Source organism: Mus caroli, unplaced genomic scaffold (genome assembly GCF_978045245.1).
Source record: "Mus caroli unplaced genomic scaffold, Mus_caroli_1 scaffold_9, whole genome shotgun sequence".
In the NCBI taxonomy this organism is placed as follows: domain Eukaryota; kingdom Metazoa; phylum Chordata; class Mammalia; order Rodentia; family Muridae; genus Mus; species Mus caroli.
Genome location: NW_028227264.1, coordinates 31980955 through 32008029, shown reverse-complemented (window position 1 = coordinate 32008029; position 27075 = coordinate 31980955). Strand labels below are relative to the sequence as shown.

The 27075-nt window shown below is 36.6% G+C and overlaps 1 protein-coding gene across 3 annotated transcripts; it reads left to right on the top strand.

The window, feature by feature from the left end:
- The first annotated feature begins 389 nt into the window (after positions 1–389).
- LOC147002611 (amine sulfotransferase-like) lies at positions 390–26544 on the top strand. 3 transcript variants are annotated; one of them, XM_085842758.1, is made up of 8 exons: positions 390–535; positions 14292–14313; positions 14592–14743; positions 16891–17099; positions 18422–18548; positions 19459–19553; positions 24271–24457; positions 26156–26544. In XM_085842758.1, the coding sequence occupies exons 3-8, from the start codon at positions 14602–14604 to the stop codon at positions 26275–26277; spliced, it is 882 nt and encodes a 293-aa protein (XP_085698884.1). In that variant the 5' UTR covers positions 390–535; positions 14292–14313; positions 14592–14601; the 3' UTR covers positions 26278–26544. The 3 variants fall into 3 exon arrangements, with proteins under 3 accessions (XP_085698884.1, XP_085698883.1, XP_085698885.1); XM_085842757.1 differs by lacking the exon at positions 14292–14313; XM_085842759.1 differs by lacking the exon at positions 14292–14313 and having other exon boundaries at positions 24271–24470; positions 26156–26285.
- Positions 26545–27075: the final 531 nt, after the last annotated feature.

Here is a 27075-nt window from a genome sequence, read left to right as displayed (position 1 = left end):
CAGTGGCTGAACAATAGTGATCTAGGGAGGCAGGCTCCACCCTAGTTAATCTCCTTAGTGGCAGCAAAGTTGAGGTCTGGTTCAGCCTGCTTCAGGCTAAGAGGGAGGTTACAATTTTCTCCCTGTTATTAATATTAAAATAAAAGCTGGACTGAGGCATAAAATTTATTTATGCTCTATAATTCTGCCTGATTTCTTTGGGCCTAGTGAAGAAACCTGTCTCAGTGGGATTCCCTAACTTTTCTCATGGTAAACCCTTGTTTGGTTAAAACTGGCTACTGTCTTTAGTGAACACTTTGCAGACCAGCCCTGAGCTGTTGGCTCTGTCTTTTGTAATGATTAATTAAATACTGAATAGGTAACTTCCTTACTGAATTCCTACTGAATTCCAAGTTGTTGGCTTCAAGGTCTTTCTAGGATGTTGGAACACTGGAGAAGGCTAGCTATATCAGAATTCAATCTTAAAGGCACTTATAATAAGATAATACTAAAAGAGAGCACGTGGATCCACACACCAGACTAACAGGGGAATACGGTAAGAATATCTGGGTTATGAGAATGCCAAAGTTCCAGGAGGTGAGTTTTCGTGAAACTCTTTGCCTCGTGAGTGCTCCCAGGCTTCTTGGCCTGCCAAGCAAACTTCACTGGCTTGTGCATAGCACTCTCTCTCTTTCTTATATTTCTGCAGAAGTTCCGGAATGTTCTGTCTCATCATAGCTACAGATCTCAGGAGTGCTCTAAAGATGAGTGGAAACACAACGATTTACTAATAAAATAATGCCAATAATAATAGCAAGTAGGAATATATATTGAACCCAATCCAGGGGATTTAATGCACTTAGGTTGTTTGTTTTTTTTTTATATCTCTGGCCAATTCCTAAATGTTCCAAGTGTCCAAGTGCCTATTGCTAATATCTGAAATTTCTGCCTTTCTAGCCCTAATATATGCTATGTCCTGCCCTATTGTTAAGACTACTACTTCTAAGACATTAACCTTTGCCTCTAATCTTTTACACGGCTCTGTGGTGTATTATTAATAAACCATAGCCTCTTGGCATGTACCTCTGTCTAGATTGATATGATTCCGAGATCTGGGTGTCAGTCTTAGACTGTCTGGCCCTCATAGCAAACTTTATTCCCAAACCAGACCAAAAGCCACAATATGTACTAGAATGCTTCTTGAATGAAGATTAATAACTGCCACCTGCAAGATTGGAGGCAGGAATGCACACCTGCTGCAGTCAGGCTGAAGGGCATTGACTGACCTGCTTGAAAAACAAAGCTGAGACAGTGAAAGGCAACAGTACCAAAGCTTTTTTTTTGGGGGGGGGGGGAGTCCAGGTACTCCATTCAATTGCAAATTAGCAACAATCAAGCTTAGACTTAGAGCTCCCAGTGTGGGGGAGCTGGCCTTGAGAATTGCAGAAAGTCTGCAATCTTTCTGGGAGAGGAGGTTGTGCTCCAGTTTAACTTTGTTAAGTAATTAAGAATTTTTTGCTATCTTCCCTGGGATTCTCTAATACTGGAATTATTACTAGACCAGTCCAAGATTGAGTCAGAATAACCGGTCACATCGAAAGAAAGAGAAGAATCACCATAACTCTTTTATATGACTAATCTTTCTAAGTCCAATTACACAGTCTCTGATGTTCTTTTTACCATAAGGTTAAAAAGCTTGAAGCAAGGCAGCTTCGCTTGTCCAAACTGGAAAAATCGCAAGCAAGGATGGGTCGAAAACATTTGCCCAATTCAGCTTCCTTGCCACTAAGGTCAGGGCAATGATCGAACTTATCTGTCAGCTTGTCACACAAATTAGCCATCATGCTTCTGCAGCATTCTGTGAAGAAAACCTATGCTTTTCCCTTTCCTAATAAGGTAGCTGTTCAGGATCAAGCCATATGCCAATAAGTAGATACTTTTAAGATACTATAAGGCATTTATTAAGTTCTTTGACATCCAAATCTCAAAATTCTAAAATAAAAGTATGATTTAAATAATGTGCAGGGGAATACATTAAATAATATCTATGGGGATATAATTTCCCCCTTCTTTGTCTTTTAAGAAGCTAAAGTTTTAAAGTTCCACAATACCTTGTCCTTGAGAATTAATAATTTATTGACAACACATCTCAAATACTTGACTGTTATATTCAGTATTAATGTAACATGGGCAGTGACTAATTGCACTTTCAATTGTTTCTCTTGAAGAGCAGTTGTAACTAGAATGCTTGAAAAGTTATTAATAGTCACATGTGTATAATTTATTTATTAACTCAGAATAAGAGCATTTATTTGCAGCAATTTATTAAGTATAAGACCTCAAGAATTAACACTATTATGTGGAAACAAGTAGTAACTGAGGACACTAAGACCAAAAGAATTTTTTTTTTTTACAATTTGACATGCACATTTTCCAATAATACCAAAATATTATCTTAAGCCATAATTGTTTTGAATATATAAAGAAGGAGATTATATATCCAATCCATATTATATGTAGGACTTATAGACTGTTGAGATATAAATCCAGCATTTTTACTTATGTGTTGTATATGCATAAGCAATTGCAAATTTGAGAATTAATAGCATTCAAGGGATGAACAATCTTAAGCAATTGTGAGCTCTGAGATATAATAATGACTATTAATATACAAATCAAGGTTTGATTGTTTAACATTTTATTTATTTATTTTTTTATTACGTATTTTCCTCAATTACATTTCCAATGTTATCCCAAAAGTCCCCCATACCCCCCCCCCCACTTCCCTACCCACCCATTCCCATTCTTTTGGCCCTGGCATTCCCCTGTATTGGGGCATATCAAGTTTGCAAGTCCAATGGGCCTCTCTTTCCAGTGATTGGCCGACTAGGCCATCTTTCGATACATATGCAGCTAGAGACAAGAGTTCCGGGGTACTGGTTAGTTCATCATGTTGTTCCAACTATAGGGTTGCAGATCCCTTTAGCTTCTTGGGTACTTTCTCTAGCTTCTCCATTGGGAGCCCTGTGATCCATCCAATAGCTGACAGTGAGCATCCACTTCTGTGTTTGTAAGGCCCCGGCACATTTTCACAAGAGAGAGCTATATCTGGGTCCTTTCAGCAAAATCTTGCTAGTGTATGCAATGGTGTCAGCGTTTGGAAGGTGATTATGGGATGGATCCCTGGAAATGGCAGTCTCTAGATGGTCCATCCTTTCATCACAACTCCAAACTTTGTCTCTGTAACTCCTTCCATGGGTATTTTGTTCCCAATTCTAAGAAGGGGCACAGTGTCCACACTTTGGTCTTCATTCTTCTTGAGTTTCATGCGTTTAGCAAATTGTATCTTATATCTTGGGTATCCTAAGTTTTGGGCTAATATCCACTTATCAGTGAATACATATTGTGTGAGTTCCTTTGTGATTGTGTTACCTCACTCAAGATGATGCCCTCCAGGTCCATCCATTTGGCTAGGAATTTCATAAATTCATTCTTTTTAATAGCTGAGTAGTACTCCATTGTGTAAATGTACCATAATTTCTGTATCCATTCCTCTGTTGAGGGGCATCTGGGTTCTTTCCAGTTTCTGGCTATTATAAATAAGGCTGCTATGAACATAGTGGAGCATGTGTCCTTCTTAAGGTTTTATGTGAGTTAGATGGTTCAAAAGAAATGAAACGTTTCAGGTAGCATGTAACACGGACAGAATGAGATTCTTTTTGGATTTGGGCACATTAAATTTCTTAATGTACACAGATATTTCTTTGTAATAAACAGCTGAAAATATACTTCTAATGATATTGGACCATTGACATTCTCCTATATATTTAAGCATTAAGTAGAGATTTCACTGGCAGGTCCTATACACACACACAGAGTTCTGAACTGAGTTTTGAAAACATGTAATCTGACTTTTAAAAAAAGATGTAAGTTCTCTCTCTCTCTCTCTCTCTCTCTCCCTCTCTCTCTCTCTCTCTCTCTCTCTCACACACACACACACATACACACACACACACATGTGTGTATGTATGTGTGATTCTGAAGGAGAGTAAATTTACAGAATTAGCTTAACTACTTTATTTATTTTTGAATTTCAATTAAAAGCTAATAATTAAGAGAAAAGTTTAGCTAATATTTAAATATTTTGTTCTCTAAGATTGTTATTTGAAATTTTACAAGTAATTACTAATACCTAAATCTTATCTAATTTAGTCAATTGTATAACATATTTTCAGTTGATTTTTTTTATATTTACTACATTTCTTTCTAGTCTGTCCCTATTAATATGCTTTATGATAATATATACTTCATATTACTAAGTTAGTACATATAATATGGGTTGTTAATCCTAATTTTCCTTATACTTGCTATTGGTTAGGCCATTTTGTGTTAATTGGCATATTGTACCAGGATTCATAAAGACAATATCACTCACACATTAGTATATCATTCACACTGAACACATTCATCTCCATGCAATTTAGAACTAGACTAGTGAAATGAAACTATTATATATTTATGGTTTCTAAAACTTATGGATCCTAGATTTTTCTGATACAGAAAACTGTGTGTGTGTGTGTGAAGTGCTGGAGGAGAAATGCATAGTATTTTTTTTTTTTAATTACATATTTTCCTCAATTACATTTCCAATACTATCCCAAAAGTCCCCCATAGCGCCCCCCACTTCCCTACCCACCCATTCACATTCTTTTGGCCCTGGCATTCCCCTATATTGGGGCATATAAAGTTTGCAAGTCCAATGGGCCTCTCTTTCCATTGATGGCCGACTAGGCCATCTTTCGATACATATGCAGCTAGAGACAAGAGCTCCAGGGTTCTGGTTAGTACATTATGTTGTTCCAACAATAGGGTTGCAGATCCCTTTAGCTCCTTGGGTACTTTCTCTAGCTTCTCCATTGGGAGCCCTGTGATACATCCAATAGCTGACTGTGAACATCCACTCCTGTGTTTGCTAGGCCCCGGGATCATCTCACAAGAGACAGCTATATTTGGGTCCTTTCAGCAAAATCTTGCTAGTGTATGCAATGGTGTCAGCGTTTAGAAGCTGATTATGGGACGGATCCCTGGATACAGCAGTCTCTAAATGGTCCATCCTTTCATCACAGCTACGAACTTTGTCTCTGTAACTCCTTCCATGGGTGTTTTGTTCCCAATTCTAAGAAGGTGCACAGTGTCCACACTTTGGTCTTCATTCTTCTTGAGTTTCATGCGTTTATCAAATTGTATCTTATATCTTGGGTATCCTAAGTTTTGGGCTAATATCCACTTATCAATGAATACATATTGTGTGAGTTCTTTTGTGATTGTGTTACTTCACTCAAGATGATGCCCTCCAGGTCCATCCATTTGGCTAGGAATTTCATAAATTCATTCTTTTTAATAGCTGAGTAGTACTCCATTGTGTAAATGTACCATAATTTCTGTATCCATTCCTCTGTTGAGGGACATCTGGGTTCTTTCCAGCTTCTGGCTATTATAAATAGGGCTGCTATGAACATAGTGGAGCATGTGTCCTTTTTACCGGTTGGGACATCTTCTGGATATATGCCCAGGAGAGGTATTGCTGGATCCTCCGGTAGTACTATGTCCAATTTTCTGAGGAACCGCCAGACTGATTTCCAGAGTGGTTGTACAAGCTTGCAATCCCACCAACAATGGAGGAGTGTTCCTCTTTCTCCACATCCTCGCCAGCATCTGCTGTCACCTGAATTTTTGATCTTAGCCATTCTGACTGGTGTGAGGTGGAATCTCAGGGTTGTTTTGATTTGCATTTCCCTGATGATTAAGGATGTTGAACATTTTTTCAGGTGCTTCTCTGCCATTCGGTATTCCTCAGGTGAGAATTCTTTGTTCAATTCTGAGCCCCATTTTTTAATGGGGTTATTTGACTTTCTGGAGTCCACCTTCTTGAGTTCTTTATATATATTGGATATTAGTCCCTTATCTGATTTAGGATAGGTGAAGATCCTTTCCCAATCTGTTGGTGGTTTTTTTGTCTTATTGATGGTGTCTTTAGCCTTGCAGAAGCTTTGTAGTTTCATGAGGTCCCACTTGTCAATTCTCGATCTTACAGCACAAGCCATTACTGTTCTATTCAGGAATTTTTCCCCTGTGCCCATATCTTCAAGGCTTTTCCCCACTTTCTCCTCTATAAGTTTCAGTGTCTCTGGTTTTATGTGAAGTTCCTTGATCCACTTAGACTTGACCTTAGTACAAGGAGATAGGAATGGATCGATTCGCATTCTTCTACATGTTAACAACCAGTTGTGCCAGCACCATTTGTTGAAAATGCTGTCTTTCTTCCACTGGATGTTTTTAGCTCCCTTGTCGAAGATCAAGTGACCATAGGTGTGTGGGTTCATTTCTGGGTCTTCAATTCTATTCCATTGGTCTATTTGTCTGTCACTATACCAGTACCATGCAGTTTTTATCACAATTGCTCTGTAGTAGAGCTTTAGGTCCGGCATGGTGATTCCACCAGAGGTTCTTTTATCCTTGAGAAGAGTTTTTGCTATCCTAGGTTTTTTGTTATTCCAGATGAATTTGCAGATTGCACTTTCTAATTCGTTGAAGAATTGATTTGGAATTTTGATGGGGATTGCATTGAATCTGTAGATTGCTTTTGGCAAGATAGCCATTTTTACAATGTTGATCCTGCCAATCCATGAGCATGGGAGATCTTTCCATCTTCTGAGATCTTCTATAATTTCTTTCTTCAGAGACTTGAAGTTTTTATTATACAGATCTTTCACTTCCTTAGTTAGAGTCACGCCAAGATATTTTATATTATTTGTGACTATTGAGAAGGGTGTTGTTTCCCTAATTTCTTTCTCAGCCTGTTTATTCTTTGTGTAGAGAAAGGCCATTGATTTGTTTGAGTTAATTTTATATCCAGCTACTTCACCGAAGCTGTTTATCAGGCTTAGGAGTTCTCTGGTGGAATTTTTAGGGTCCCTTATATATACTATCATATCATCTGCAAAAAGTGATATTTTGACTTCATCTTTTCCAATTTGTATCCCTTTGATCTCCTTTTGTTGTCGAATTGCTCTGGCTAGGACTTCAAGTACAATGTTGAATAGGTATGGAGAAAGTGGACAGCCTTGTCTAGTCCCTGATTTTAGAGGGATTGCTTCAAGCTTCTCACCATTTACTTTGATGTTGGCTACTGGTTTGCTGTAGATTGCTTTTATCATGTTTAGGTATGGGCCTTGAATTCCTGATCTTTCCAAGACTTTTATCATGAATGGGTGTTGGATCTTGTCAAATGCTTTTTCCGCATCTAAGGAGATGACCATGTGGTTTTTGTCTTTGAGTTTGTTTATATACTGGATTACGTTGATGGATTTCCGTATATTGAACCATCCCTGCATCCCTGGGATGAAACCTACTTGGTCAGGATGGATGATTGTTTTGATGTGTTCTTGGATTCGGTTAGCAAGAACTTTATTGAGGATTTTTGCATCAATATTCATAAGGGATATTGGTCTGAAGTTTTCTATCTTTGTTGGGTCTTTTTGTGGTTTAGGTTTCAGAGTAATTGTGGCTTCATAGAATGAGTTGGGTAGAGTACCTTCTGTTTCTATTTTGTGGAATAGTTTGTGAAGAACTGGGATTAGATCTTCTTTGAAGGTCTGATAGAACTCTGCACTAAACCCATCTGGTCCTGGGCTTTTTTTAGTTGGGAGACTATTAATGACTGCTTCTATTTCTTTGGGGGATATAGGGCTGTTTAGATCATTAACTGATCTTGATTCAACTTTGGTACCTGGTATCTGTCTAGGAACTTCTCCATTTCATCCAGGTTCTCCAGTTTTGTTGAGTATAGCCTTTGGTAGAAGGATCTGATGGTGTTTTGGATGTCTTCAGCATCTGTTGTTATGTCTCCTTTTTCATTTCTGATTTTGTTAATTAGGATGCTTTCCCTGTGCCCTCTAGTGAGTCTGGCTAAGGGTTTATCTATCTTGTTGATTTTCTCAAAGAACCAGCTCCTTGATTGGTTGATTCTTTGAATAGTTTTTCTTGTTTCCACTTGGTTGATTTCACCCCTGAGTTTGATTATTTCCTGCTGTCTACTCCTCTTGGGTGAATTTGCTTCCTTTTGTTCTAGTGCTTTTAGGTGTGGTGTCAAGCTGCTAATGTGTGCTCTCTCTAGTTTCCTTTTGGAGGCACTCAGAGCTATGAGTTTTCCTCTTAGAAATGCTTTCATTGCGTCCCATAGGTTTGGGTATGTTGTGGCTTCATTTTCATTGAACTCTAAAAAGTCCTTAATTTCTTTCTTTATTCCTTCCTTGACCAAGGTATCATTGAGAAGAGTGTTGTTCAGTTTCCACGTGAAGGTTGGCTTTCTATTATTTATTCTGTTATTGAAGATCAGCCTTAGTCCATGGTGATCTGATAGGATGCATGGGACAATTTCAATATTTTTATATCTGTTGAGGCCTGTTTTGTGACCAATTATGTGGTCAATTTTGGAGAAGGTACCATGAGGTGCTGAGAAGAAGGTATATCCTTTTGTTTTAGGATAGAATGTTCTGTAGATATCTGCCAGATCCATTTGATTCATAATATCTCTTAGTTTCACTGTGTCCCTGTTTAGTTTCTGTTTCCATGATCTGTCCATTGGTGAAAGTGGTGTGTTGAAGTCTCCCACTATTATTGTATGAGGTGCAATGTGTGCTTTGAGCTTTACTAAAGTTTCTTTAATGAATGTGGCTGCCTTTGTATTTGGAGCATAGATATTCAGGATTGATAGTTCCTCTTGGAGGATTTTACCTTTGATGAGTATGAAGTGTCCCTCCCTGTCTTTTTTAATGACTTTGGGTTGGAAGTCAATCTTATCAGATATTAGAATGGCTACTCCAGCTTGTTTCTTCATGCCATTTGCTTGGAAAATTGTTTTCCAGCCTTTCATTCTGAGGTAGTGTCTATCCTTTTCTCTGAGATGAGTTTCCTGTAAGCAGCAAAATGTTGGGTCTTGTTTGTGTAGCCAGTTTGTTAGTCTATGTCTTTTTATCGGGGAGTTGAGTCCATTGATATTAAGAGATATTAAGGAAAAGTAATTGTTGTTTCCTGTTATTTTTGTTGTTAAAGTTGGCATTTTGTTCTTGTGGCTGTCTTCTTTTAGGTTTGTTGAGGGATTACCTTCTTGTTGTTTCTAGGGCGTGGTTCCTGTCCTTGTATTGGTTTTTTTCTGTTATTATCCTTTGAAGGGCTGGATTCGTGGAGAGATAATGTGTGAATTTGGTTTTGTCGTGGAATACTTTGGTTTCTCCATCTATGTTAATTGAGAGTTTGGCTGGGTATAGTAGCCTGGGCTGGAATTTGTGTTCTTTTAGTGTCTGTATAACATCCGTCCAGGATCTTCTGGCTTTCATTGTCTCTGGTGAAAAATCTGGTGTAATTCTGATAGGCTTGCCTTTATATGTTACTTGGCCTTTTTCTCTTACTGCTTTTAGTATTCTATCTTTATTTAGAGCATTTGTTGCTCTGATTATTATGTGTCGGGAGGTATTTCTTTTCTGGTCCAGTCTATTTGGAGTTCTGTAGGCTTCTTGTATGTTCATGGGCATCTCTTTCTTTAGATTTGGGAAGTTTTCTTCTATAATTTTGTTGAAGATGTTTGCTGGTCCTTTGAGTTGAAAATCTTCATTCTCATCCACTCCTATTATCCGTAGGTTTGGTCTTCTCATTGCGTCCTGTATTTCTTGGATGTTTTGAGTTAGGATCTTTTTGCATTTTACATTTTCCTTGATTGTTGTGCCGATGTTCTCTATGGAGTCTTCTGCACCTGAGATTCTCTCTTCCATCTCTTGTGTTCTGTTGCTGATGCTCGTATCTATGGTTCCAGATTTCTTTCCTAGGGTTTCTATCTCCAGTGTTGCCTCATTTTGGGTTTTCTTTATTGTGTCTACTTCCCTTTTTAGGTCTAGTATGGTTTTGTTCATTTCCATCATCTGTTTGGATGTGTTTTCCTGTTTTTCTGTAAGGACTTCTACCTGTTTGATTATGTTATCGTGTTTTTCTTTAAGGATTTGTAACTCTTTAGCAGTGTTCTCCTGAAATTCTTTAAGGGATTTTTGTGCTTCCTCTTTATTGTCTTCTGCCTGTTTAGCAGTGTTCTCCTGCATTTCTTTAAGTGTGTTATTAACGTCCTTCTTGAAGTCCTCTATCATCATCAGGAGATATGCTTCTAAATCCGTGTCTAACTTTTCTGGTGTGTTGGGGTGCCCTGGACTGGGCGAAGTGGGGGTGCTGGGTTCTGATGATGGTGGGTGGTCTTGGTTTCTGTTAGTAAGATTATTACGTTTACCTTTCGCCATCTGGTAATCTCTGGGGTTAGTTGTTATCGTTGTCACTGTTTAAAGATTGGAGCAGAAGCTGTGTTCCACTCACCAGCAGTCTCTAAATCCTGCGGCGGGGGTCGTGGGTAGCTGATGGTACCCCGGTGCTGGTCCAGCCGGAAGAGGCCTGTGGTCCTACTCAGGCCGTTTTTCTGCTTCCCTAACTAATGCAGTCTCTGGTCCCGCGTGCAATTGGATTGGAGCAGAAGCTGTGTTCCACTCTCCTGAAGTCTTAAGATCCTGTGGTGGGTGTTGTGGGTAGCTGGTGAGTGTCAGCCGACTCTGCGCCCCAGCTGCCCAGGTGCTTTTCTGACAGGAAGAGGGTTGTGGCCCTATGTAGGCCGGATTTCTCTCTCCCCAACCAGAGCAGTCTCAGGTCCCGCGTGATTGGACTGGAGCAGAAGCTATGTTCCACTCACCAGCAGTCCCAAAATCCTGCGGCGGGGGTCGTGGGTAGCTGGCGGGTGTCAGGCAACCCTGCGCTCCCGCTACCCCGGCACTGATCCGGCTGGATGAGGCCTGTGGCCCTACTCAGGCCGGTTTCTGCTTCCCTAACTAATGCAGTCTCAGGTCCCGCGCAATTGGATTGGAGCAGAAGCTGTGTTCCACTCACCAGCAGTCCCAAAATCCTGTGGCGGGGGTCGTGGGTAGCTGGCGGGTGTCAGGCAACCCTGCGCTCCCGCTACCCCGGCACTGATCCGGCCGGATGAGGCCTGTGGCCCTACTCAGGCCGGTTTCTGCTTCCCTAACTAATGCAGTCTCAGGTCCCGCGCAATTGGATTGGAGCAGAAGCTGTGTTCCACTCACCAGCAGTCCCAAAATCCTGCGGCGGGGCGCATAGTATTTCATAATTTGGTCAGTTTTTAAGTTCTTTATAAATTCTAAGTATTGACTTAGTTATTTTTTAATATTGATTTTTATTGTGAAATTCGCTGTTTTCTTGATTTCATTCACAGCCCATTTATCACTTTTATGAAGGAGGGATGATTTTTTTTTTTAAGTTAATTTGTATCCAATGATGGAGGTCTCTGGTAAAGTTTTTTGAGTCATTCGTGACCCAGATAATATAATAGTATGCTAAATATGATGTAATAGTTAGTATGCTAAAGCATACTCCCACACCCAGGCCAAACTATGTTCTTTAAGAAAATCTATTAATACAAAGCCAAAACACCAATAACGAGAGAAGTAGCAAGACAGAGCAAAGTTGATACACTAAATTAAAACTGTGTAATAAGCAATGTGTTGTGCACATGCTCCTTAAAGGTCCATTTTTCATGCCCAGAAAGAAAGGCAGTCATGGTCCTTCATGATTTAGAGGAATATGTAAGTAGCCATGGGCAAATTACACATACTTACTGGCACTCAAGCCTTTGGAGGTATACACCCAAGACTACAGATGAGCACAGGTTGACTGTCATCAAGAAAGGAGAAGATGAAGGCTCAGGCTTCTTAAAAACATATTTATACAGAATCACACATGCATGTCAGTTTTCCATGTAATTGTATTACAGCTTTTATCGCTGTTTACAAGTTCCTGGAGTCATTTGGTTTGTACTCACTCATTAACTCCAAGATGTCCAGCACTATCTATTTTGACCCACGGTATATTTATATCTGTACTCTGTTGTCTAAACATAAACTGACTATTAAGGTCTCGTGTTTCCAACATGTCTCTTGCATGGCTCTAAATTGTCTACCACTAACTATGACTCAGACCAGATATTCATATCAAAGAGCATTGCTACATTCTGACTCAAAGGTTTTCTTTTCAACATAAAACTATTCTATAGGTCAAATGATAAGAATATAATCACAAGGCTCTTCCCCCTGACTCCCAGGATAAGCCATGAATAAAGAAATCTTTGCCTGTAGGGCTGCCTAACCTCCAAGTCAGCAAGCTTTTTCCTAAAATGACTTTTTGTCAATCCTCTGTTAACATTTACTAGCACTGCCTTATCCTATGCCATAAATAGTACCTACATCTTGTCTCTGTGTCTCTCTCTTTCTGTCTGTCTCCATCTCTCTGTGTCTGTCTCTCCATATTTGTCTTTGTCTATGGGTCTGCCTGCCTCTGTGTCTGCCTGTCTCTGTGTCTGCCTGTCTCTGTTTCTGTCTGTCTCTGTCTCTGTATCTGTCTCTCTCTGTGTCTCTCTGTGCATCTCTGTCTCTCTATCTGCCCCCTATCTCTCCTTAAAATATACTGTTATTTAAAGTGTGGTACAAATATTCTGAGGCTTTCTCTTGGTTTTTGTGCTGTGGTTCTAACTCCCAGCAGTAGCACTCAACTGGAATGTGCTAATCCTTCACTGAATCTGAGCCCCTTGGAACAGATTCTGAAGTTTGTTTTGAAGTTTCTTCTGATCGTTTGCTTGTTTGTTCTTTGCTACAGAAACTATATTTTCCTATCATGACCTAGATCACAGATGGATCATTTCCTGCAATTCCTGTGTTACTTTGTGGAGAGTACAGCAGTCCATTTTGTGTTCACTTCCACTTTCCTCTTTCCTTCTTTCTACTTTTACCTTATTACGACTAACACTGGCAAGGATGAGGAACAGGAGGAAACTTTATTAACTATTAGTGGGAGTGTAAGCTGATGAAGGGACTGTGGAATCAGGATCAGCCAACTCTACTCCTCTTACACATATGCCCAAGAGAATCTATATCTTGTTAAACAGATACTTGTATTCATGGTTTACAAAAGATTTTGGGATTCCACCAGAGTCACACATGTTACTGGGGAAATCAGAGTCGCCTCTAGGGAGTCTTTGTCTCAGTAATAAAAGAATTTAAGATCAAACATGTAGTAGCTTATAGGGACAGAACTAGAGAGCTGGGATTCTGGGGATGATAAGTACACTATCTCAATAATAGCCAACTATTCCTCAATTTCTTTAATATGGATTAAGGTAAGACAGCCTTCCTAGGTTATTCCAGTCAAGTCATTGTACTGCCTAATTATAATGTTAGATCTCCACCCAGGTCAGAGATTTTATTATCGTGACCACACAGAAATTATTTCCTTTAAAGGAACTTGAATGCTATCACCATCACCATCACCATCACCACCACTACCACCACCATCATCATCACCATCATCATCATCATTGATTGTATATTCACAGTAAGAAGGAAATGGAATCAGGCTTAATATTTACCTACCAATGAATGGATAAAAATGATACTATGAAATTAGAAAAAAATGGATAAAGCTAGAAAATATTATATTAAATGGAGAAACTTAAGCTCACCAAGAAAAATTATCACTGGTTCTCTACTATATGCAGATCCTAGTTTCCAGATTTTACATATATGTATTTATATGGGAATTTGAACATTACTAATGAAACTAGAAAAAAGTACAAAAAGAGGGAAAATGATGGTTAAGAAAGAAAGACATTAGGTCAGCAATGTATTTATGAAATATAAGGAAAATTTTGAGGGTAGACACGTTCAGGGAGCATGGGAAATGGGATCCCTTCAAAGAAGTGTGCATGAAAGTGCCAGGTGGATACATGGTAACCTGTATCACAATTAAACAAATGTTGCCACACATTTTTTATTTTATATACCTCTGTTCAAAATTATATTACCTTTATTAACATTTTCATACAATGTTTGTGGCCATAGAAGAATGATGTCACTAAAGACCATAAGTTTTATTCAGGTAAGATTTATTTTTTTAATTAGAAATGGTCTTTCAGATACCAAGTTTAGAAGAAACACCCAGAGATAGAAGGTGATTTGTACTGTAGGAATAGAAGAATTGAATCATATTCCTTACAGATTTTCTTATTTTTATAACAAAAGTATAAGGAATAAAAGTATAATATACAAAAAAACTCCTTCATTATAAACCTGAATGCCATGCCAAATTTTTATTGTCTTTTTAAGTTAACCATCTGGATAACCTTGAATAACTTGGCTGTATCTTCTGTACCCTAGATTCTGCATCTGTATGTTTAGGGTAAGGATCACTTTTTCTCATATCTAATCATAGAAAAATATTTCTACCTTGATGTTGTCTTTATTTTCTCATATCTCATAAAGTGTCAGTAGAAACATAGTAATATAATACTATTATGAATTTAAATAAATTTGTATACATAATATATTTATTACAGTAAGTATTAATACATGAGGGACATTTCAGTGGTGCTTGTCCCATGTAGGCCACTCAGTAATTATTATTTACTATTATAAACTACTAAGATTGTAAAGAAAATTTTATATTTTTACTTTTAGGTGACTAATTATGGACAATGAAGATGGACATACTTTTAAATTCAAAGGCCATTTTTTTCTCAGTGCTTTAGTTAATATGGAGACAGTGAAAAATATGGAAGATTATGAAATTCGGGATGATGACATCTTTATAGTCACATATCCAAAGTCTGGTAAGTGTCATATTAGGACATATTATGCTGGTCTTTTGTGTTGGTTGGATAAGTCCATATATAGTCTCCACATGGTGATGTCAATTAAACTGTTTTAGTTTCTTTCCTCATTTAAAAATGAAAGACCTCATCAAGTCAAAGATATCACACTGGCAGAAGCTTGTCACTTTCTATCTTCAGTCAGGAAGCCCAAGTGGATGAACCTAATAGAGATAACTCCTCACACACATGCACAAAGATTTGTCTCCATGCTAACTCCAAATCACATAAGAAAACCAATATCAGGTGCTGCTGCACTCTAAGTTTTAGAATAAGTTATGGTCAAAGAGAGATTAAATCAAATGTAAGACTCTATATCATATATTTCTATGCTTATATTTTAATTTCTTGTGGAAAAATACAGGGAAAAAAGTTTGTAGGCAATAGCAACTAATTTGTAAATGATGATGAATGCCTTAGCCTGTTGAACAAGACTGAAATAGTACAAAACCTTTTTCTACAAGAGACACATGCTTTATTATTTAGAGGCATTTTTTTTTCTCAAACAATGATTCAATTTCCAATACATTTAATTTTGTTGACAAGATTTCTGAGAGAACTGTAATTCACTTCAAATTCTCAAAAAAAAAAAAAAAAGAAAAAGAAAAAGAAAGAAAGAAAGAAGGAACGAACAAACAAAAGAGAGAAAGAAAGAAAGGAAGGAAGGAACGAAGGAAGAAAGGAAGGAAGGAAGAAATAAAGAAAGAAAGAAAGAAAGAAAGAAAGAACGAACGAAAGAAAGAAATCTTGAACGGGGAGGATTCCTAGGTTCTTGGTAAGATTGAGATGAACAATAAGTGTTCATATTGTACAACCCAGGATATAAGACACATTCATTGTAACAAGCTCTGGAGACTGATGGCATAACTTACAATCAAGTCAACACTGCCACCACTGAATTATCTTGGATAGTCATTAATAGATAATGAGTAAATAATTAATAAATAAATAATCAAATAAATAATTTTATTATGAACCCAGTGAATTATTTTGAATAACCATGAAAAATAATAAATACACCATAATAAATTATAAATTTATAATAAATGTATTATTTATATATATTTTATTTAATAAAATAAACTTAATGAAATAGATTAAATACTGTAAATAAATTTTGTTTAAGATAACTAAATTTATATTATAAATAAATTATAAATAATAAATAACAACCTTACCAATATCTTTCCACGGTGTGACTTGACTCTAATGATTAAGAAACCAAATATTAGTAAGAACACTGAAATCTTTAGTGTCCTCTTTCAACATCTGTGTTCTGATCTGTTGCTTGGAATATGCCAGAGAAGTGCTTGAGCATGCAAAGAAAGTGAAGGAGTGGAAACTGGAAATATTTGATTCTAATAGTTTTACTATAGGCAAACAACTAATGAAGTAACTTAAGAAATGAAATGTTGCTGGGTGTGGTGGCACATGCCTTTAATCCCAGCACTCGGGAGGCAGAGGCACGCAGATTTCTGAGTTCAAGGCCAGCCTAGTCTACAGAGTGAGTTCCAGGACAGCCAGGGCTACACACAAAAACAAAAACAAAAACAAAAAAGAAAGAAATGAAATGTCTCATGAACAACAATAAAGTGGCATTAAGTAACCTGATATATCTTTTATGAAAATCAAGAAAAATATTGTAGAAGGCTCAAATATTTAAAAATGACAAAGAAAAAAAGATGTAGTAAGAGAGAAGCACCACTTACCCTGGCCTGATCTGATCTTATTACACTCTATTCATATGTAGTGATGTTGCACTTTGCTGGTGAATATCAGCAAATGTTATACAAATAACAGCTAAACATTACCACAAGTACTCCCCATGAAAAATGGAATACACAGACACTACAAGAATAATCTGAATCATCACTCCTAAAACACTACCTCCATTCACAAGAAAATGGAATGAAGTCATTGATTTGAGCCTTAAGTACTTGGGTATAAATACAGACAACAGGGAATAACACTGGGCATATTGAAGCATGCTTAAAGTGCAAAGAAGGACAAAGAACCAAATTATATTGAAGATAGATGGCATTACTATTAATATTCATTATTAAAACCTACTTCAGGATTGAAAACAGCATTATTCTCTATTTTAACAGGTACCATCTGGACTCAACAGATCCTCTGCTTGATTTGTTTTGAGGGTCACCGGAATGGAACTGAAAACATCACAACATTAGATAGAATACCATCCCTTGAGTACAATATTCAAAAATTAGACTATGCCAAAATGCCATCCCCTCGAATCTTCACTTCCCACCTTCCATATTACTTAGTACCAAAAGGTCTCAAGGACAAAAAAGCCAAAGTATGTCACAGAACTTAGCCACTTGCTGTACTCACAAAAATGACTTTTCTAAGTACTGTATAATTAGGTTATTTCAGTATTCTACTGTTATAATGCAACTGCTATCAATAACCACAAGTACCAGAGTACTCAGCTTTTTCCTCTGAAGAAAGTAGATTTATCATTATCTCAATTTAATGTTTGAAAGAGTTTTTATCAGAGTTTTAAATGTTTATCAACATGGCATCTAATAAAATGTGTCTCAAGTAGACCTTTATTTGCATACTCATAATTAGAATAATCATGTTTGATATTTATTGTCCATAATTGTTTTTCATTCTGTGAAAAGGCTCTGTCTAATGACCAACATTTTGTTACATTTTTTATCAGTTTTCTTTGCATTACTTCTAGAATTTAATCTATTTCAGCTCATCCACATTGCTTTTCATATATGTTTTGATTAGCAACATTCTTTTTTTTGTTTCTTAATTCATCTATTTGTTCACTGCAGTCCCCCCTCTCCTCTCACTCACACTTTCCTTAGCCCTCCCCTCCCTTCTTTTCTGAGAACAGAAGGCCCTCTCATAGGTACTAACCTACCCCAACATAGGAAAATCTAAAAGATACATTCTTAATTTTAGTGTTATCAAACATTGTTTTTCCTTCAAATAAATTCGTATTTAATATATATTTCCTTGCTTTAGGGGTAGATATATGGTTTTTGGGTTTTGTATTTCTTTCTTATTCTTTTCCTTCCTCACCTCCTTTTTTTCTGGTGATACTCTGTGTAGCCAAGGCTGGCATGAGCTTCTCTTCCTGTCCTAATCTCCCAGATTCTAGGATTGTAGACAGACAAGATTATCATTTTGTGTGTGGGTTTTTATACTACTTATATGTTTAATCTGCATATGTTATTTTTGAAAGTTATGAAGGAAAAATGTATATTGATCTGATTATTGTTTTTTTAATTATCTCCTACATTGCCCTAGTTGTACATTTACTATCACATGAGAAATTAATTTTCTTTTCAAAAATGGAATACAATATATTTTGATCATATAATATAAATTAACTTTCCATATTTATGAACTGTAAATAATATCACTTCTTGAGAACTTAGATACATTTTGTGGACATGTATGAAATGCCATTGAGAAAAGCTGTTTGTTAGAATATTGGTTGTAATACCAAAACGACAAAATAACCACTTGCCTTTGCACAGCTGAAAGACTGGAAGAAATAATTATGCTTTTTGTCATAATCAAATAGTGTAAATTGTTTTTTAAATTTATAAGCCTAACCAAGGATTGTTAAACGAAATGATTTCATAATTGTGTCTACAGATTATTTATGTCTACAGGAATCCTAAGGATGTTTTGATCTCCCTTTTTCATTTCTCAAATTTGATGGCTGTACTCAAAGGTTCAGATAGTCTGGAAAATTTTATGCAAAGATTTCTAAGTGGAAACTGTAAGTATTCATCCTTTTAACTGGATATAAATGAATTACACCAAAGCTTCTAGTTAGCCAAAGTTTCAAACTTACAGAACACAATTTAAGGAAATGGAACATGCCAATGAAATGAAAATTCATGTTTCAATTCTGAGAAAGGAAAATGAAAAGAAGAAATAAAAACAATAATGACAAACAAATGAACAAACAAAAAACAAACCCCAAACAATTCATCTTGAGTGACAATTTTATGTCAAATCCATCTGCCTCCAATAGAATAACTGTTCTAACTTTGTACACCATTGGATTGTCAAGGTCACAAAGGAAGTATTTTGTTTATAGCTATTCTATAAATTACTTCCAGCTAGAGATAACCATAGAGTGAACCATTCTGGCCCAGTGAATTTTGAGGAAGAGTGTATGTTTTTCATGGGCCTGTGTAAGGATTTAAATTCAACTGAAGAATTGTTCATTCCACTACTTAGGAGGAATAATTAATGCAAGAGGTTCATTGAGTGTGGAGCCAGTGTCCCAATCATTTGTAAGATGATGGTCATATTTTGTGCCACCATACACAGTGAACATTGTTGCTCAGATATCTTATCAAACAAGAGGAGAAATAGAGACATGGAGGAAAATGAAACATAAGCATAGACATATGTTATTTGGATTTTGTATTAGTAAAGCCATCTTCAGCCTTGGGCTCTTGGGTATTGCTTCCTTCCTACTTTTGGTTACTTTATATAGGGGATTTTGACAAACGTCAGCTAACTGTTCCCCAAAACACTAAACATTTTAAATAGTGATACAGATGCCCACTGCAACAACTCTGTTTTATTTCTGAACATTCACAGAAAAGAGGGTCAAGTTTGTTGTTTCCTACAGGCACACACAGCTCACCATTCTTACTCATTACCTTTCATTGCAGTGGAAAGAAACCTTTGGTTTGACCACATAAGAGGCTGGTATGAACACAGACATGATTTCAATATAATGTTCATAAGCTTTGAAGACATGAAGAAGGTAAGATGGGAAAATTGTAGTTTTTAATTACTCTTTTTTTTTTAAATGCAGTCATTAACCCCCTTGTAGCTGCTCAACTAACAGTTCCTCATCCCATTCCCCCTTCCCCCTGTCTCCAAGAGGATGTCCTACTCCACACACTGCCAGGCATTTCTCCTACCCGGGGCCTCACATCTCTTGAGGGTCAGTTTTACATGATTTTTTACTTTGTTTTCCTCTTGTTTGAAAGCTCACTCTCCCTGGTATCTCCATATATAACTCTTCCTTGGGTTTTTTTGCTGGAGAAGATTCCTAATCTCTTGCCTTTGTCTCATTGACTGGACTTCCCCAGTACTCTCTTTTCTCTGTTCAGTAGTCTTTCCTGGTCCCTTCTTTTACAACCACATGCGTAAAACCAATCTCAAACTTTCACAGCAGCAATGGCTTTCATTCATAAATACTTGATTATTTCAGGATAATTACATATACTAATGGTGTCTAGTGTGGTGTTCCTGCATATGAATAGAGTATGTATTGAACAGAATACTCATCTATCCACTCTTCTTGAATTGTCATCTGTTCTTCCCGTAAAACCTTTCCCAATCACTGTTAATCCAAATCATTATTAATCACAATTCTACTGTAATTTTCAAAATATGAGATCACACATGGCATTTGTTCTGGCTTATTTAACTTAGCCCTTAGCTTCATACATTTATGCATATGACAGAATTTCATCTTATTGTTATGTATGAGTAATAATTTATTTCATAAGTATAGTATATGACATGTATCATAAATTCTTTACTCTTCAGTCTATTGAAGGACTATAGGCTGAGTCCTTGTCTTGTGGTTGTAAATACAGAACATTAGCACTAGATAACAATAAGGCTTTAAATGGCAGCATCATTTCCATTAGCTATAGCCTCAGGGATACTATAGCTGGCATGATGATCCATTTTCTCATAGTCTTCCATGCTCAGTTCTTTTTTTTTTAATGTTTTGCATTTTATCATTTTAATATGTAATTATCATGCAAATATGAATAACATTTCATTTTAAATTGGGGTGCAAATGTATACATTGGTAATTTTCCTTTAAAAGTATCTTCTATCCATTTGTCATAATCCATAAATAAGATTTAGCAACATCCTTAGCAATAGGAGATAAACAATTTTTCCTTAGCAATTTAATTTTTCAATATTTTTATTACATATTTTCCTCAATTACATTTCCAATGCTATCCCAAAAGTCCCCCATACCCTCCCCCCGAGTTCCCTACCCACCCATTCCCATTTTTTGGCCCTGGCATTCCCCTGTACTGGGGCATATAAAGTTTGCATGTCCAATGGGCCTCTCTTTCCAGTGATGGCCGACTAGGCCATCTTTTGATACATATGCAGCTAGAGTCAAGAGCTCCGGGGTACTGGTTAGTTCACAATGTTGTTCCACCTATAGGGTTGCAGATCCCTTTAGCTCCTTGGGTACTTTCTCTAGCTCCTCCATTGGGAGCCCTGTGATCCATCCACTAGCTGACTGTGAGCATCCACTTCTGTGTTTGCTAGGCCCCGGCATAGTCTCACAAGAGACAGCTATATCTGGGTCCTTTCAGCAAATTCTTGCTAGTGTATACATGCTCAGTTCTTAATAAAAGCTACCAATGAACATGAATCTACTGTAAAATGTGAACAGTTAGAGCCACAGCCCAGAACTGACCATGCAGGACAAGTTCTCTCTGTTTTAAAAAAGATTATTGGAGCATATCTTCCAGATAAATCTTTAGGATGTTTTTTAGGTTGGCCACAAGTAAATGTGCTCTCTCTCTCTCTCTCTCTCTCTCTCTCTCTCTCTGTCTCTCTCCCTCTCTCTCTGTCTCCCTCTCTTTCTCTCTTCTGCAAGTCTTGCCTCTGCCTTATTTTGATTTACTATCTTTAGTAAATTATCCTCTAGACTTAACATATTTTGACCTATAAAGTCCTGAACCTTTAGTTCTAGTGTTTCCTCTAATCTCTTTTCTAAGTTTTTTTTTTTTTTTTTTTTTTTTTTTGCCTAGGGCCCTGTCTTTTGAGAAGCCATAGCAAATCAAGAGACTAACTATTGAAACACCAGTAAATAACAGAATGTGTGTTTCCTTTAAATTCATCCCTGTTGAACAGTTCAAAATATCTTCCCCTAAAGTCCATCTACTGCTTGATTCAGAACCATGTAGTCTTCTCCAATTCCTTTGTTTACAGGGAGGGGCTTTCTGTAGAAAGGAGTGCCACTTAGCTGGCTTTCTGTCCTTTGTTTGGGTTGCAGGTGGCAGCATATGCTTATGTGCTGATGCAACAGAAGCACAAGTAGCTGGGAAAGCCCAGTGCATTTCCTCTGTACACACATAGAATATGGGGGAAGGGGTGGCTCTCTCTCAGGCATAGATGCTCTGATCAGTTCACTGTATTTGCCCAAAATCCACCTCATAGACAGTTGTGCTCCTGGGTTCCCAGACCTTCCCTTAGAGTCCTACACAGTGATGCCCAATATCAGCTCTAGGCTGGGATGCTGCCACCAGCCATACCTGTTTTTCTGGGGCTTGAGGAATGAGCCTCTCTGCAGTTCTTTGTAAGCCCCTCAGACCCAGTCAGCTTTCAATCTACACACTGCTGCAGCCTAGATCACTGCCCCAGCCACTTATTTGTGGGTGTTGGAGTGGCATTGAACTTTTATCTCAGGTTAGTTGGGTTCTAATCAATATGATGGGCTCCAAATTGTTACAGTAAATCTCTAACCCCAATAAGCCTGTGCAAAGAACACACGACTCAGTTATATTATGTATAAACTGCATACCTAGATTGGGCAGATATACTACTACACTACTCTTCCTCAGCTACGAAATCCATTGCTACTTGTGCTTCCTCCAGGCCATATGCTACTGCTCCATCTTCCTACAACCTCTTCTTTTTTGACCTCCTTTCTCTCCCTCATCACCTGATCTTCCCTTCCCCTTCCTCTCTCTCCCTTTCAAAAACTCCCAGCTCCACCTTTTCCTTCCACTAGTCAATCACAGGCTGTAGCCTTCATTTGACCAGTTAACAAGGGGAGAGGTTTCACCTGAAATATCATGAATAAGTGATCTACACATAATCAGGGCACCTTTTTTGAGGGAGCAGAATTAGCATCAAAGTACAAACAGAAATCCACAGCATAAGCCAATTTAGCAGGGCCAAAATCCTCTTGTACCCATCTGCAAACCCATCCCTGTACCAGATAATTGGTCTTTCCCATTTAATGTCCTTAGCAGTCATATCAAAAATCATTTGCCACTTTAAGTAAGAGATGATTCTTGTGAATTCTATTCTGTCCTATCACATCATTGAAGTTATTACCACACTGTTAAGAGTACCATAAAACTGAGCTGATTTTTCTGTGTAGAGATGATCATTAAGTGACTTAAGGGGCTTGCTGCCTATTATGATGATTTACATTCAATTGTCAAGACACACAGTGGAAGGAGAGAATCAGCAGTAGTCCTACCAGTTGTCCTCTGAGAGAATGTGTGATACAAAAATAAACAGGCACTATGCATAAATGCATAAATAATCAAGATATGTAAAATATAATGAAGTAATTTTGAAATCTGAAAATATGACTCCTGCAAATTTAATCTTCTATTGCAAGACTAGCTGTTCAGATTTTTTGAGCTTTCATATACATCTTTGAAAGATTTTCTTTTCTTTCTCTTTTTTCCCTCAAAAGTAAAAAGCTTCTTGAATCTTTAATAAAGACTGCATTGAATTTGTGAATCACTGTGCATAGCCATGTTTAAAATGACTGCCCATCCATGCATGAAAAATAGTGTTCTGTGTATTTTTGTTTTTTATTTCTTTCATCAAAGTTTTGTTTATATCAATAGATCTGCCACTCACCTTTGTAAATTTATCAAACTTAAATCATAGGTTTTTTATTAGTCTTAATATTTATTTTATTTTATTTTTTCTTAATGCTATGATTACAAAGTTCATGTATTTTTTTCTTATTTTGTTTCAGATAACCCACTGCTGCTATTTAGAATTTAAACTAATATTTGTGTGTTGATTTTTTTATTCAATATCTGAAAACTTTGTTAACTTCTTGCTCTAGTAGTTTTCTGTGTATGCGATTTTGCTAGTTTTATACTTATGAGACCATTCTCTCTGCTTTAAGGAGAAAATTGTACTTTTTTGTCTCTAATTCAGATCCTAAGTTTCTATTCATTGGCCAAATGATCTGCCTATTTACCAGTAATGTGCTAAATAGAAAGGATGAAATATGGCTTATTCCAGACCTCAGGTGAAAATGACCACATTCTCCTCAACCATGTGTCTTTTAGCTACAAGTATTTAATATACAGTGTTTTGTGTTGAGGCACTTTCCTTCTTCCATTACTTGGCAGTTTTTATTTTACAGAAAGATGTTGAGATATTGTAGTTGTCCCATACATGGAACACTAAACAGCAACACCATTCTAACTTTGAAAGCAGCCTAGCGTACTAAGCAGCTAGCTTAGAATACAAAGTCTCAAAACATTGTGTTTTATTAAAGGCCTATTCTTTATCATTGACCTTAAATAATGATTTCAGTATTTTGCTTCACCCTGTTTCTGTGCTATTTTCATGTGTTGAACAATCTTTCCATTTCAAAAGTAAATCCTACCCATTCATATCACAAGTTTGGCTGTAATTCATAAGGTCAGTAATTTCTCAGCTGATGACTATTTCAGGACCTCAGAAGCTCAGTGCTTAAAATCTGCAGTTTTCTGGAGAAAGAACTGAGTGAAGAAGAATTGGATGCTGTTTTAAGACAAGCTACCTTTCAGAAAATGAAAGCTGACCCACGAGCAAACTATGAACACATTATGAAATATGAATTTGGAACAAAAAATAATACGGGAAGTTTCCTTCGCAAAGGTGATATCCAGTGGTCTGTAGTAGCAAATATGTTGTGTGTTCCCTCAAGTGTTTATATGCAGTAGTAATAATCTGCGTTTCCAAAATATTTCTCAAGCTGATAATATTTGGAAGAATCAAATATTTTAGCTAACAGAGGGCCTAAGTTTCTAGTAGTGTTTTAGTGCAAAATCTGTCAATTTCACTTACTATATAAATATGACTTTCCTTCATTTTGGCCCACACAAATCAACTTTTTAAAGTGTATCAGCAGTTTTATTCTAGTTGAGAGATGTGTTAGAAGTGAAGATTATAATTTATCTTGTGCTGTTGTTCTGTTATTTTGCTTTGATCTGGTTTGTTGCTGGTGTTGCTGGTGTTAGTGGTGGTGACATGAGTGTGCAAGCATGCATGTATGTGTGTGCATGCATGATTGTATATATGTGTGTGTGTGTGTGTCTGTGAGAGAGAGAGGGAGAGAGAGAGAGAGAGAGAGAGAGAGAGAGAGAGAGAGAGAGAGAGAGAGAGAGAGAGAGAGAGAACTACAGTATAACCCAGGCAACCAAGGCTTGAATTGATATTCTTCTTGTCTCTGCAACAAACCCCTCCCAATGTTTGTAACTTGAGGATTAGATTTAAAGTGTTTCTCCATGTTTGAGATAGTTTATTATAAAATTTGAATGATGTCTTAATACATTTATGTGGTATGAATTGAATTTTATCAATGGCATTATACATTCTTATAATCTCATTATAAGCCAGTAGGTGTGGATAAGAAAGAAAATTTCTTATAATGCTCTTCAAACATCATTATTATGGGCACTGGGTTATATTGTATTATCTCTGAATTTTTATATTTTTCAGGAACTCTTCTTCTTTGTCTGTTCTGCCACTTAATGTCAACTCTCATATCTCATTCTCAATAAGACCAAATGTCTTACCGAGAATAGCTCACCATCTGTTCCAAATGCAAACAATAATTTAATGTTCTCATCTCGGACAGCTGTAGATCCCAAATGACTATTTGCCTTTAAATGATATAGTAGTGATCCTTCCAAATTCTGTTTTGTTTTGTTTTTATTTTATTTACTTTGTTTTTTTTTTCAAGATAGGGTTTCTCTGTGTAGCCCTGTATGTCCTGAAACTCACTCTGCAGACCATGTTGCCCTTGAACTCACAAAAATCTGCTTGTCTCTGCCCTCCACATGCTGTGATTAAAGGCATGTGCCATTACCAACTGACTATTTAAAATTCCTGTCCAGTAGAATTATGACATTGGCTCTTCTGACACACTGTGTCACTTTGATTTTACTTGCTGAAACCATGAAAATTCATTTGTGTGTGTGTGTGTGTGTGTGTGTTTGGAAAAGTCTCATATGTATCTCATGAGGTTTCTTTGAAATATAGTATTTTTTTTTAAGTTAAGAATTGTTAGATGGCAAAATATAGCTTTAAGGTTCTAATATAGTTTAACATTTAATGAAGTTTTTTTTTTCTAAAAATTGGTATGGTTAGGTAGTAGTAACTAGTGATATATATATATATATATATATATATATATATATATACTATGCTCCTAAAGGGAAGTTTAGTTTACTGATCAGTGATAAAAGGAGAGGTATCCACCTGATCCCTACTGAGAACTTAGTGATATGCAATGTGAGTTAAAGACAGTAGAGTACTGTTTATGTAGAGACTGCTCTGTGCTTCTCCTATTAGGTATCGTTGGAGACTGGAAACATCATTTGACTGTGGATCAAAGTGAAAGATTTGACAAGATATTTCATATGAACATGAAAAACATCCCCTTAAAATTCATCTGGGATATAAATGAGAAGTAGAACTTTAATCTCCATGTGAATATGAAAATGTACTATGAAGAGGATGTAGTTTAATATTAAAATTAATGTATTCTCTCATTTAACTATTAATTTTAAAGAAAAATTTATCTACAAAATGAATAACTTATGCCTAGATTGTTTGCCATAACATGACTTTCAAAGGGAGCTATGAGCATTGGTTTCATTAACAAAAACACAGAAAAAAACTAAAAACAAAACAAACCCAAAATTCAAAAACAAGAAAACAAACAAATGATATAACAGAAAGCATAAAACACAGTTCATAGATATATTTTTTTGAGTATTCTATAGTTCACATTTTTCCTTTCAATTAATTCAGGGTCAAACAATCATTTAGAAATCCCCTTATTCTTGTAATTAAACTACAGTTAATTTTGTTCAAAATCAGTAAGTTTGATAGAATATGCTGTGTGACATAAAGACAAATGGCATATATAAACAAATTTCATATGCTTTTTAAAAACAGTGTTAACAGGTCTCAGTTTGCCAAAGACATAAAAATCAAAAATTAAATAATTGTCAGTTTAATCACAGGGTAAAAGGATGAAAACAGTTCTCTTTTCATGTATCACTAATTGAAATCATACCATATCAATGTAATGGTTAAACATTTAATATGAAGTCACTTTAATAACTAGAAATAAAGGTGAATCCAAAATTTTCAATGAAGAATGAATGTAATTAGTAAAGCAACTGTAGACAAAATGTTTAATAAATTTGGATCATGTATACATATGGTAGTGGCCTTATGAATTACAGCCAAACTTGTGATATGAA

Excerpts from the sequence above, each read along its gene's own strand:
- LOC147002611 (XM_085842757.1), top strand. The coding sequence starts at position 14,602 with ATGGACAATGAAGATGGACATACTTTTAAATTCAAAGGCCATTTTTTT. Across the intron at positions 14,744-16,890 it reads AGTCACATATCCAAAGTCTG|GTACCATCTGGACTCAACAG; the intron begins GTAAGTGTCATA and ends CTATTTTAACAG. Across the intron at positions 19,554-24,270 it reads GCTTTGAAGACATGAAGAAG|GACCTCAGAAGCTCAGTGCT; the intron begins GTAAGATGGGAA and ends TGACTATTTCAG.